The sequence below is a fragment of the Haliaeetus leucocephalus genome, unplaced genomic scaffold, assembly GCF_000737465.1.
Source record: "Haliaeetus leucocephalus isolate CR32 unplaced genomic scaffold, Haliaeetus_leucocephalus-4.0 Scaffold858, whole genome shotgun sequence".
Taxonomy (NCBI): domain Eukaryota; kingdom Metazoa; phylum Chordata; class Aves; order Accipitriformes; family Accipitridae; genus Haliaeetus; species Haliaeetus leucocephalus.
Genome location: NW_010973294.1, coordinates 128585 through 142105, shown reverse-complemented (window position 1 = coordinate 142105; position 13521 = coordinate 128585). Strand labels below are relative to the sequence as shown.

The 13521-nt window shown below is 38.7% G+C and overlaps 1 protein-coding gene across 1 annotated transcript in view; it reads right to left on the bottom strand.

Moving 5' to 3' along the window:
- The window catches only part of ARMC1 (armadillo repeat containing 1), a 32707-nt gene extending 20025 nt beyond the window's left edge, over positions 1-12682 (bottom strand). The window contains exons 1-3 of the mRNA XM_010582887.1: positions 12552-12682; positions 10106-10309; positions 5834-5925 (exon numbers count right to left, since the gene is read on the bottom strand). Of these exons, the coding sequence (XP_010581189.1) occupies positions 5834-5925; positions 10106-10297 (284 nt within the window). The 5' untranslated portion in view covers positions 10298-10309; positions 12552-12682. The remainder of the gene's footprint in view (positions 1-5833; positions 5926-10105; positions 10310-12551) is intronic.
- Positions 12683-13521: the final 839 nt, after the last annotated feature.

The following is a 13521-nucleotide window of genomic DNA, read 5'->3' as shown; positions in this document are numbered from 1 at the left end:
GACGTCTTCCTACTATGGCCATCTATTATTAACAAGCACATTGCTACAGCACTGAATAGACTGGAGCCCCACAGCCCAGAGATGCACCAGCAACCCAATAGTGTAATTTTCTAGAAGCACTTACCTTCTAACAGACAAAATGTAACAAAGTGGGTAAAACAAGGAGGCTTGAGAAATTCACAGGAAAGGAAATGCCAGGAAAGTTAACATGGAGTAGACAGAGAAATGGGTGTATTACTCTCATTCCAGGTGATACACAGCAATTTGTAAATCACTTCCAAAAACAACCTCCTGCTCACACGAATATTTAAGACATAGGATAACGATGTTTTTCTCCAAAAACACAACTTCTCAGTACAGAATCACAAGTATGGTAGAGCCCCAAAATAATCATGGAACAGAATCATGTTTCCCATTACCCAATCGCAACTATTTCTCAATTTTGATGTGTAAAAAAACCCCACATACCAAGGATTACAAAAATAAAATTACTAAGTGATTCAGGTACAGAAAAATAGAATCTCTACAGTCTGTCAAAAGCTATTTCCTTCTCCATTGCAGATCAAAATTTAAGTATTCCAATCAATAGCACAAATGTATAAATGCAGTAAATGTGAAAAGTTTACATAATTTTTTAGCGATAATTTGTCACAAAGTATTATCTTGAAGCCAATTATGATATGGCAACATCCACTTCATCATCAGATATCCCTTTAAATATGTAGTTTGCTTTCTTGCTAATTAACACAGAGCCTTTGCCCCATCTTCCCCAACCATTGCTCCTTTCTCACAGAGGAGAAAAACAAGTATGTCACATAACAAAAATAAAACTACTGTGATGCTACATCCCTACTATTTTAACTTCAGCAAATACTACCTGAAATACTTGGCTTTTTTTTTTTGTCAGACATCATAAATTTAAACTTTGCTGGTTTCAACAAATAATTAAATTTTCAAATAGTATAGGTAATTAAGACTACCAAAAATTAAAATTGAGTAAGAAGTCAGCAATTATAGACTGCATGTATTTTACCAGATCTGCAAGGGACTCTAATTAAACACATATTAATTGGCCTAATCTTCTTAGGCAAGTAATAAATTGGAAGAGCTGATTAATGCACTGGATTTAGTTCAGCTTGTTAAATCTGACACCCTGGCAAAGGAAGACTATCTTGAAAAGCTCTTTTAGCTAAGTAATTGGAATTTTACTCTCAGTAATTTGCCGTTCCATAATAAGAGCTATTTAGTATATTGACTCTTCATCAGTTGTTTTTTTTTAAATACATGTTCGTTATATTTAAACAGTACCATTATGCTGCTCATAAAGATTATGAAAAATTATGAACTTTGACCTTTACTGTCCATCAAAAGTCACTTTCACTCTGAACACAAATTAGTGTATTTCCTTGTAGGCTATAAATCCTAATTAATTTTAATTCTAGAAGCTGCTAATAACATTTTATAAAGTCCATACGGACACATTAAGTCCTCCATACAATTCATAAAGCCAGCAACTAAACCAGTTTTCAATATTAAATAACTGCTGATGACTGCTGGAATACAATGAAACACCATTCTCCAATGAGCCTCAACTTCTCTCCTTTTCACCTATTTACGCAAACACTTCTAGACTTACAGGTACTCAGTCACCTGGCAAGGGAGTAAAACATTTTTGTGATAACAATAAAGCAGTATCAACCAAAAAAAAACCCCCAAACCCCACCAAAATTTGGAAACATGCAGGTAGGGATTTTAAAGGTCTGATTTCTCTCTAACACAGTTACTACTTCTAGCTTATAACATGGAAAGATGCATCAAGCTTCGCTTAAAAGTAAGCAGATGCGGATGACCAAAAAAGAAGTCTCCTGTACTAAGGAAAAAAACAGCAAGTATAGAATAGGGCAACAGAAATTTTTATATTTGAAAAATGTTCTGCAAGTATTCCATGAAACTTGAACAGCTTCTCATATGTCCTAGAAAATGTGGAATTGTATAAAGCCTTTCTTATGAAGTATTTCAGAAAGTCATACATGTTCCAAATCAAGTTCAGTTTGAAAAAAAATCTTAAATATATAAATATCTCACTGCCTTCAAATTTTTACTCTATACTCTTCAGAGATGACATTTCATATTTCTGCTTTAGAGCCTATAAGCTCCAGTCTCTACATCTAAAATCTGTTACTCTTCTGTTAGAGAAAAACAGTGTTCATACATCTTGAAAATCACTGTCACAGTGAACCTAAAACCAATCCTTTGCTCCTTAAGTGAAATGTAGTATTAACTAAGGAGTCAGCCAAACATTCATTTGAAGCAGCACAATGATTTTCACAAATGAGCTATAATGCTTAATACAAGCAAATACCAAAAAGCTGATCAAATAATACTAGGGGACTGATAAATCATGAAATGAGACATGAAGGTACCTCAAAGAACTACAGTTAAACTTGGATGTCTTTCAAATACTTCCCACCCATTTTCCATGATGCAGTACAGAGTATAATTTACTGCTTATCACTGGGTAAACAGGTAGCATTCAATTTCACCTCTCATCCTCAGTAGTCTTATGAAGGAAATAGTACTTCACCTTCACAATAATGAGTTTAAACAAGTGCTATATTCTTCTTCCATTGGTTGTGTATTACTTGCAACAAAAGGGTTTTGGCCTGTGCCTGAGGCTCCCATATACTATTAGAAGAAATCGTAAGTAGCAAACCAACTCCAACTATTTTCCAGTTGATGGTATCGACCATTTAAAGATCTGTTAAGACTGGTTAGCTGTAGGCAGGTTACAACATGAAATTTCACAGCTGAACTTGAGGTCTCTAACACAGAGACCTTCAAGGCTTATAAAGACACTCACATGATGAAAAAAGCCCTCAAATTTCAGGATTTACATAACTGAAAGCAAAAGAGAACTGGAATTCTAAACAAACTCTTGACTTCCTAAGCACAGTGTCAGTTCAGCGCTGCTGAACATCAACTTAAGTCTGAAATATGACAAACATTCAGTTTGCGACTTGCCTCTGCGCACACGAGCTCCATTTCATTGCTTGAAAAGACATAACACAGCCTTATCAGTGGCAGAATACAGTTTGTCATGATTCAGTACTGAACAGGGAAAGCCACTGAATATTATTTAGTTAAGTGAGAAGTCAATGAAAGTGAACAGTGAGAGTTACAAAATCCTTGATGAAAGGGAAAGATTCAGACCACAGGATGTGCTTAACCTGTCAAGAGCAAAAACCCAGTGACTACCACTTCTGCTCCAGAAGATGCTGGGTTCTGTCTCACTTGAAAGAACTGTGCAATAACTGGAAAAGCAAAATACTGACAGAAGTTTGTATCTCTTTGTATGACTTATTTGCATTTTTATAACACATCACCAAAAAAAATATAATCTAAACACCAAATTAGATTGTGGAAATAATCAAAAGATTTTAGATTAGATAGAGCGATGAGCTAGATACGCAGATTCTGAGAAGTACACTAGAATGCATAACATGAAGTCATTAAGACCAAAGCATTTCTTACTGCATTTATTAATGTTTTGTTTCAGTTCAAAGGACTACAATATCTTCTAGTAAACTGAAATCGCATTAAAAGCTAGACTCTGCATTTTGTAAAGCAAATCTGAAGAAGGGGGAGACCTTATTTTCTCCCCTACAGATTTCTAACAAAAAAAACACAACCCCAAACCACTGGGGTTTTGTGACAAAAATATTTCTACATCTATCTTCTCAGCACTTTTCTACCATCTTTCTCCATATTTCTGCAGGCAATACAAAACTTAAGCTTCAGCATTTCCTGTCAACATTAAAGCCTAAAATCCTGACAAGCACACGACAAAGTCTTGTGTTTGAAGATGCTATGTATTTAAATTTTCATGATATCACACTTTCCAAATGTTACAAGCATACAAATCAAATGTATGTTCTTACTCTTGCCAAGGAGCTTTCTAGAAAAAAAGAACACCTACAAGATTTCCAGTTTTTACTGACTTATCTCTCCTTTTCTGCACGTTTCTGAACTTCACATTCTTTTGGTCCTTGAAATTGAAACACAGAAAAAAATGTTGTCGAAGAGATTTCCATAAAATTCTTTAAACAAAAGTTTTAATTATGACTGTTTCCTGAGTAATATTTGTAAGCTGCAGAAACTGATAATGCACTACCATTCCCCTTTCAACAACTTCTTAAGGATGTCTCTGTGGTCTAAATAGACATGTAGCCTATACTAAAAGTAAGTTCTTCTGAAACACATGCTTATGTTATTACCTAAACGTTTCAGTTCTTATTGTTATTATAAAAGTAGCAAGCAAAGACTTCTGTATATTTTACCTTAACTGTGAATACTGTAAGACTTAATCCATTTTTCCCCATACATCCTATTAAAAACACCTATAATTTTACAAAGTTATAATTATTACACTATTAAAAAAAATTGAGAACTATTCTCTTCTGCATTCTAGTCACTTAGTTCATCATCCTATTTAAGACTTTTTTTTAAATCCTTTTGTTTTGGGTAACTGGTGAGTAACAAGATGATATTTAGGCACAATGCTGAACTTCATCCCAATACATAATCTTGTTAGTTTCAGCAGAATTAATGAAGTACTTAAAGGTAAACAGTTTTAATCTTTCTTAGATCACATATCACATAGGATTTGTGAACAGACAAGAATTTCCCCTCTAATTCTTCAGGTTCACACCTTTAGATAAGCAGTGTCAGAGAGAGAGAAATATAACAACAAAAGATACACCACCAAAAACTGAAGGGGCTACGCAATGATGGAATTAACAAAGTCTAGCCTTGGGTTTTTTCTAAAAGAAACTTATACCACAAGTGATACACTAGAGACTCAACTAACATATTAAAGATTCAAAAGCTTTCCACTTGAATCTTTAATATACAGTTTTACATGTGTTTCATCCTTTTATAAATAATTGTTTAAAATGTTCATTTGAGACATCTCAGTGCAGCAATATGACTATTCTCCCTCAGGAAACAGTCCCTCACATCTGAAAAGTTCAGTTAACTAGAGCACTATCAAACTGTGTGTAAAATAATCACCTTTTGATAACTTGATGGCAAATTAATTTTTGCTATGACAGACTAATCTTTGAAGGAGGTTGTGGGTCCTTTTTGCTAATAATGATTCATCTTAGTTCACGATACTAATTTCTATTGATAAGTGCACATGTGCATCTTCTCCAGTGTGCATATACCCACACATCTTCCAGTATTCAAGACAAGAGTTAGCAATCTTAACAAAATCCAACAGTCGGAAATTTCAAGGGACATAACCCAGTTGATACATTCTATAAAGAAATTAGAGACCACTACAAACCTCACTAACTTCTACTCCACCTGCAAGATGTTTCCTCAACACAAAACTGCAGATACATACCTTCAAAAATACATCGAAACAAATACATTGCATATACAATATCCCTTCCCACAGGTGGGATTCAAAGAATAGATGTGGCAGATGCCAACCAATTCCATTACATGCACTAGTGCAAGGCACCCTTATACAGTGACAAGGATTATAAGAGAACCTAAAGGGAAGAGACAAAATCAGTTATCTGTAACAAGGGCAAGAAATCTGTTGTTTGGCAAATGACCTTCAAATGAACATTTCTTGTAGACTACAGTCTAATTACTTTGCTAGACTGTAAAATGAAAACCCTTAATTGCTTGCAGCCCCATAACTTCAACAAGGAAGAATGCAATATTAAAAACTCACTATACAAATTCATAGTTGAAGTTTTACTTTGCATCAGAATGTTATGTTTACACTGTCTTTGGATCCAACAACCCATCATAAACTTACTTTTGTATTACATTCTGTAAGCTGAGCATCATACCCAATTCACTTTTCATCTTTTCTCTGTTGGCACGGCACTCTGCCAAATAGCGGAGAGCCTAAAAGAAGGAGGACGACAGCAAATCAGTAATATGTCCAGTACATTATCATTCATTTTTATTAGTGTACATCTGCAAAACAAACATTCACAATGTGAGTTCTAGTAAGAAGATAAAGAGTACTATCACCTACTGTGAACATTAAAAAATTGTTTTATTCTTATAAATACACAGAAAGCATAGAATATCTAATCTATGAGAAAAGGTTGAGACACTGGGTTTGTTTATACTGGCTAAGAGAGTGTAAGGGACAATCTAACAGCTGTCTACAACTACTCAAAAAGCCTTTCAGGAGGATGACTAAGCCAAACTTTCCTCTACAACAGCACACAACGTAAGAAGGGGAAGCAGCCACAAATTGCAGCTTGGGAAGTTCAAGTGAGGTATTACAAAAACTTTTTTCCACTATGAAGGTAGTTCAACACTGTAGCAGATAACCTAGTGCAACTGCAGAATCAACAAGACAAAGCTACAACTGACCTGATTGAGTGTTGGTGACAGTCCCAATTCAAGCAGGAAGCTGAAGTGAATGACTCCCAGAAGTCCCTTCCAACAAACATTTATGTGATCTGAGATCTGAAGTAATTTTTACACATTATGCTTCTAGTATAATTTCCATCAATTCTATGGGCTCCCCCAGTACTAGAAAACTCACCACCACAAAGTTTCTACTGTCCACAGAAAGAGGTCTACCACATTTATAAGCTTCTGAAGACTAATTACAATATTCTTCACTCCATACAGGAATAATACAAGCAGCAGCAAGCTGCTTAGGTTATTGTTACCTAAACTGGGAATTTACACTTATTTGGTGCCCAAGGTTTTGTTTATTTGACTTTCAGGGTAGACTCTTTGCACAACTTCACATTGCTGACCCCAGTCAGCAACTATATATTTGCATGATCCTCCTAACATAATACTCTTCCAGTTAAAATGTCTCGTGAACAGAAGGACTGACATCTCTCTATTGTTAGTGCTGACAGACAAAATTTTCTTAGAAGGAACTAAAGCCATACAGTGCATTGTGCTTTAATCAGTGTTTTATTGATGTAGGTACAAGAACTGCACTTGCAAATTCCTGCAATACACAAATACAATGGCTTATAAAATGGGTTTTGTGATAGCCAGGTTTAGAAGTGCACCAATTCTTTAAATATAGTCATTAATAGCTATGCTACTCAATAGGTGCTTTTAAAATAACATGCTCCTTAATCCCTTCAGAGATAGAGAACTAATTATCTGGGTTTTTTTTCTAAATCATCTTCAGTTCTTATTAGGTAAAATTCAAGACCTTTTTATTATCTTTTAAGAAAGTCTGACTGCTGTCTGGCATGATAAAAACTCTAAATGTAATTTTTGCTATTTCCTGATGTGGATCAGCATCAATAACTGCAGTTTATAAATGTTATATATGCATTTATTTTCTTACTTTTCAGCTAGGGGGAAATGCCTGAATGATAGCTCTGAGCTACTAACTTTCATGTTAAGAAATGTATCCTTACTGACAGAAAAAGTTTCTCATTTTTATTAGTCTGCTCAGGCAATTTAGTATCGATGTAACATTGTTGGACAAAGAAAAACCCATTCTCTTAACGGCTAATTATGAGTCAAAATGGAGGCAGTCTCTCTTCATCTGTTACATACTCTACGCAGAAGTATAACTTCCACTGAAGTAAGACCAAAGACAAAGTTATCAGAACAACTTAAGTGACCTGACCTTTCAACACTAGGAAGTCCTATCTCCCCCTGCCTTGCACCTTCAAAGAAGTCAGATCATTCATGCTTATTAAACTGCAGTCTACTGAAGGCGTAAGGAAGATTACTATTCCGGACTTTGGCTCAGATCTCTGTTCAGCAAAACACTTACCTACGTTAGCTTTAAGCTCACAAGTAATTTCGTCATAATCAATAGGACTATCTCCATACTTGAATATAAAAATGCACTGTTGTCAATCTTAATAACAAAAGACACCTTTGATGTTTTATAAGTGAAATGTTAATGTAGTTTCAGAGTCCTGTTTTTTTTAATTTTAGTCCACATTTAAGAGGGAGGAAAAAAACCTAAGTAGTATTGCCTGGGTTACTTCTTTTTAGAACATTCAAAACTTCTAGCATTTGAACTGTACTGTAAAGAATTCCTGGAATCAAAACCAGAGAAAACTGTAGAAAAATATACCACTTATTGATCAGGCAGAAGGAAGGACTGAACTGAAACTGCATATGGGGAGGAGAATACCCTCCCTGAGACACTCTACCACATATCAAAAAAGTTAAATAGTGAACTAGTATGAATCATACAGATTATGTATAATTTCAGCTATGGGAATCACAGAATAATACAACAAGAAATTTAAAGTCAGTGCTGTACAACTCCTTATTAGATACAAACTTAATGGAAAGTCATCACATTTAATGATTGCCATTCAAATGGAAGCACCTTTTTGACCAATGGGATGGCTAGAAAAACAAAACCAAAACAAAACGACTTTTCAGAATGGAAAAATCAAAAATGAAGACTAAAAAGTTATCAGCAAAGATATCAAAAGCTACAGAACCTAAGAGGTTCAAGAACTCATGAATACAAGGAGTCTGAGTGGCAGACAAAAACATGTTTTCACAGTAAACTGACCCATTTCTGACTGCAGCCAAGGTCCTGGGATACAGCATGGTCTCCTCTAAACCCTGATTCTTAATCTACTCTAACTGTAGGTTATCACTAAATGGAACAACCCAGCTGTCTCCCATTCCCACCCAAGGAGATGTCCTTACAACACAACTGGAATGATATTGGGGGCTGTGGAACCACACTGTGAACTGGATTAGCCCTCATCGATCTGACAAAGTCAGTCCTTTTTATGTAGGGTTTATTTTTGTAACATGATCACAGACTGATTACCGAATCTCGTGCAAGCAGTGAGAATACACAGCCCAAAGGAAGGAAAAAGAGAGTGAGACATCCAAACAAGATCCTCTTTTAAGACCACAACCTAAGGAAACTGCACTGGAAAGAAAACCAATGCAACATATTCCCAAGAACTGTAAACTCAACTCAAAGTTCTTCCAGTGAAGAACATTATAGTCTGGCAAATGCTATGGCAAGGCTAACCTAAAAACCAATTAGCAGGACACAGGTCTTCTAGATTATGGAACCTCATTCCCTGAACCCAGAAGAGTATCAGAAACACTGAAGTAATTCCAAGAAGTCCACTAATACTCACTATGAAAAGTAAAACAAATGAAAAATACAGAATTATGGTACAGATAGGTCTTAATGATACAAAGAATAATGTATAATTATATGTAAAAGCCATAGCTCTTTATTCTTTAGTTTCCCATTGTTTAGACTTCAATAATGACATAAAAACAGAAAAAATAGCACCACATAAATATTAGTAACTTAAAAATCTTTTTAGAAGAATTGGAATTAGACTTTTAAGAAGATCTTGACTTTTGTTTGTCCTGTTTCTAAGGAAGAAATACACTTTTTTTTAAGTTAGTATTTAGAATCAGGATGAGAAATCAGGACTTCGGCATTTATGATTTAGAATGAGAAGAAACGGACAAAAGCTGGAACAAGTTGTATTAGATATTAATAGATTTGGGGTTGGTTTTTTGGGCGGGGTTGGTTGTTTGGTTTTAATACCATGAGGGTGGTCAAGTGCTGGAACAGGGGCCAGAGGGGTTACAGAACCTCCATCCTTCAAAGTGTTCAAGAACCAAGCAGACACAACCCTGTGCCATGACCTGAGTACACTTAATTTGAATATGGGATTGGACTACATCACCTTTGGAGGTCGCTTCTAACCTAAATTATCCTTTTTTTTTTTTTTTTTTACAATATGAATGTTGAATCACTGTGTATATTTACCAAGCTCCATGACTTCATCTTAAGAAAGAGATTTAAGGGCGCTTACCTCCCTCCACACAAAAAGTCAAATAGCTGTATTAGGGAAAAAATACAAAGTAAATGAATCTCTCCAAAAAAACATAAATTCCCCTGGAATGTGTCACTGCTAAACAATTTTTGAAATACATATTTTAAAAAAACCCCACATATAACGAGTATCAAACATAACATAAAACCAGGTTTTATTTTTTGCCTTTTTACTTGGTTAAAGACATATTAACAAAAGTTACAAAATGTCCCACTGACATACAAATTTATCTCCAGAATACTTACTAGTAAAGCTGAATGAACAACTGGAGGGTTGGGATGGTCCAAAAACAGAATAAGACCTGGCAGGCATCCTTGATCCTGAACAATGGCCCGTCTGTTCAATGGGTCAGCTGCGAGATCTCGGAGTTGGTTAACTACAGATAGTGCATCAGGCTCCTCACTCATAGTAGAATTCATTTTTTCTGCACCATGCATACAAAATACCTGCTAAAAAAAAACCCCAACAAACCTCTGTTACTAATACCACAACATTTATCATCAATTAAAACACAGGTAAGACAAAAGCACAAAGGCACTGATTTGTTATGAGCATAGAAGTATAAAAAGACAAGGACTAGAATTCATGGAATGCAGACGGAATTGATAAGAATGTGGATCTTGAAATTTGTAAACTGGAAATCTAAACTTCCTATGCAGAGAACAGGTAGGCTTGGTTAATATTTTGATTTGTTTCCTCTATGTAATTTCAGACCAGTCAGCCACTCCAGCCGGGGAGTGTGTTTATGTTGCATTTTTTTACACTACTGACAAACATTTCTGAGAAATCCATAGTTTTCTAACAACAAGGTACCCTAGAAGTCTATAAACATCCTCCTGTATAAACATGTGTAAAATCAAAATTTCTATTTTCAGAGTACCTTTAGCAATAATCAATTTTACAGAAAAATGAACCAGAAAAGCCAGCAAAAGATTAACACTGTATCAAGAACAGAGAACATCAAGTTTTAATCTGGGTCTACATGTCAAATAAGTACTGTAATGTCATACTCATTCAAAGGCAAAAAGGGGTTTAGAGGGTGGGGCTTGTTTTTTTTTTTTCTTTTCACTAGTACCCTCTCATTAAAAAGAAATAAAGCAGGTCACGACTTGCTCCAGCTGAAGTCCAAACCATCCTATCAGTTTCAAAGGAGACACCTGTTAGCTTGACAGTATCAGATTCCAGAGTTGTTTAATAAGGAATAACTACTTAATAGGCCACAAAAGCATATGTTTACTCAGAGAAAACACTACATCTTGGTGCAAAGAAAATAGTTTCCTTCAAAACACTGATTATGTACCTCTGAAACTATTAAATGCTAACTGGGGTCCTGGTGTTGCCAGTACCAACTCATGCAAGTAACTTTTCTTAAGACACAGAAGTGTGAGTAAATATGTAGTGTTAATTTGTGTTCTCTCATTTTCCCCCTGCATAACAATAAAACAAATTGAATTTGGAAGTGGTCATATTCTTTTAACATCATTTCCCAAACACATAATATTGTACAAACATGGTATTGTTTTCTTACTGAAGGTAGGCCTTTCAGCAACACAAGTCAATTATATTCATCAAAAACAACAAACCACAAACATGCATTTTGGTTATGATAGTTCCTGACCTTTTTCACATCGAAAAAATGCTGTTAATCTCTAAGTCACTGGTCCTTCCTTCAGGAAAGAGGGTGCTAATGTGAAAAGTTCATGCCAGTGATTAGTCTCCAGGCTATTTTTCTTGACTATCACAAGTCCAAAAGAGATCAACTGGTAGATACAGCAGCTCAACCAATAAATAATAATTTATATTTCTAAAGCGGAAAACTCTAAATTAAAAACAAACAAACAAAACAAAACCCACAACAAACTCTGTTAAGTATTGCTTTTCATAGTTGGCAAAGGAACTCATTCAAAACTTAAAAATCAAGTCAGTTGTGGAGCTGATGCTAACAAAAGCCTCTGACTTCCAGTTCTGCATCCCAAGCACCAGATCATTCCTACAACTCTCTCCATCCTGATCACCTCTTGTCTTTTTCCTTCTAAACTCCCGAAAAATCATGAAGCCAAATTTTACACCCCTCCTATCCCAGTAGGCCACACTCACGTCCTCCCCAGACCCTTCTCCCTCTCTCCTCAGCCACAACTGAGGAGACAATCTTCTCCATCACCTACAACAACTAATTTTATGAAAACCAGGACCCCCGGCGTTTTGTTATGAAAAAAACAATTAAGCCGTTTTAAAAGTTTTAGGAAGTTATCTAGAGTTTAGGGCCCTAGCAAGAGAAGTCAGCCAGGTACCGGCTCTTTTCTCCTCCTTGTAGCTTTGAGATCAAAGCTCAACAAAGGCACCGCAGATCCCTCTCTCCGTCTCCCTCTCCCTTCTGTGTCCTCACCAGGGAGGCCCAGGAGAGGAACCGCCACAGCTTCACACCTCCGCTGCCAAGCTGAGCGTTCCCGAAGCGGCAGCGCCGACACCCCGGCTGGCAACAAGGCCCCGGGGCTCAGCTCCCGGGCCCCTCGTCCGGCCGAGGCACAACGCTCCAGAGACCGGCTGAGGCGAGCTCCGCGACGCGGTTAGGGAGAGCGAGAGGGACCTCAGCCGGCCTCGCCGTCCCCCTCTCACGGCCATCCCGCCCTTCCCCAGCGTCCCCCGTTCCCGCCCCCCCGGCGCGGCCTGTTCCCCGCCCCGGCCCCGTACCGTCGCAAAAGACGTCCACGGCCGAGAAGCTCAGCCCCGCGCCCCCATCGCCGGCGGGGTCGGCACGGCCTGCGGAGGGCGGCGGGAGGAGGAGGCGGGAGGCCGGCAGCAGGGCCCGCCGCACACGCACCACCCGCCACGGCCCGCTCTGACCCCGGCACCCCCCACCACTCCGCGACCCGATTGGCGCGGGCCCGCCCACGCCTCTCCGCCACTCGCGGCGCGCTTTGTTCCTAGCGAGGCGCGATTGGCTGGCGGCAGCTTGCCCCGCCCCCTGGCCGCTCCGCATGCCGGGAGCTGCAGTTCGGAGAGGGCCGCAGACCCCCGCCGGCGAGGACGCGACGGGGAAAACAGGGGCCGTAGCTCCATTTTTTTAAAATAACTTTTTTTCCATAGATGGTCACCACCAGAACTTGAATTTACCGCTCGCGTAAACCGTGCTGTAACATAACGTAGCGTAAAACACACCTCGTCCTGCGTGGGGACACAGTACCTACCCCCTTTCTGAAACCCGGCGCGGGTAGCCCCCACCCCAGCAGACCCGGGCAGTTAAAATTTATTTTACTACGAGCCGATGTTCTTCCTGTGTGAAGGTTTGGGTCCCCCCCACCAAGGCGCGAAGGTCTTTCATTTTCACGTTCCTCTCCTCCACTCGCCCCAGCTGAACTTTCCGAGCTTTGAAACGCGCGAGTTCCCAGCGGAGCTTGGAAAGCCGGGATCTCCTCCCGGACAGCCCTTAAACCTCGGCTCCGCACGGGGAAACGTCCCCCCGGGCCCCTTGCCCTCACGCCTTAACGGGACGCAGCCGACACCAGCCACGGAGCCACCGGCGGTGCCGCAGCCGACAGCCGCACCCCCGAGCGCCGTCAGCCAGCAGCAGCCGCCGGGCAGCGCCGTCAGTTACCGTCGGGGCCCCGGAGCAAGGCTAGGAGGCCTCCCCGCCACCCCCCCCGGCCAGGCCCCGAGCGCT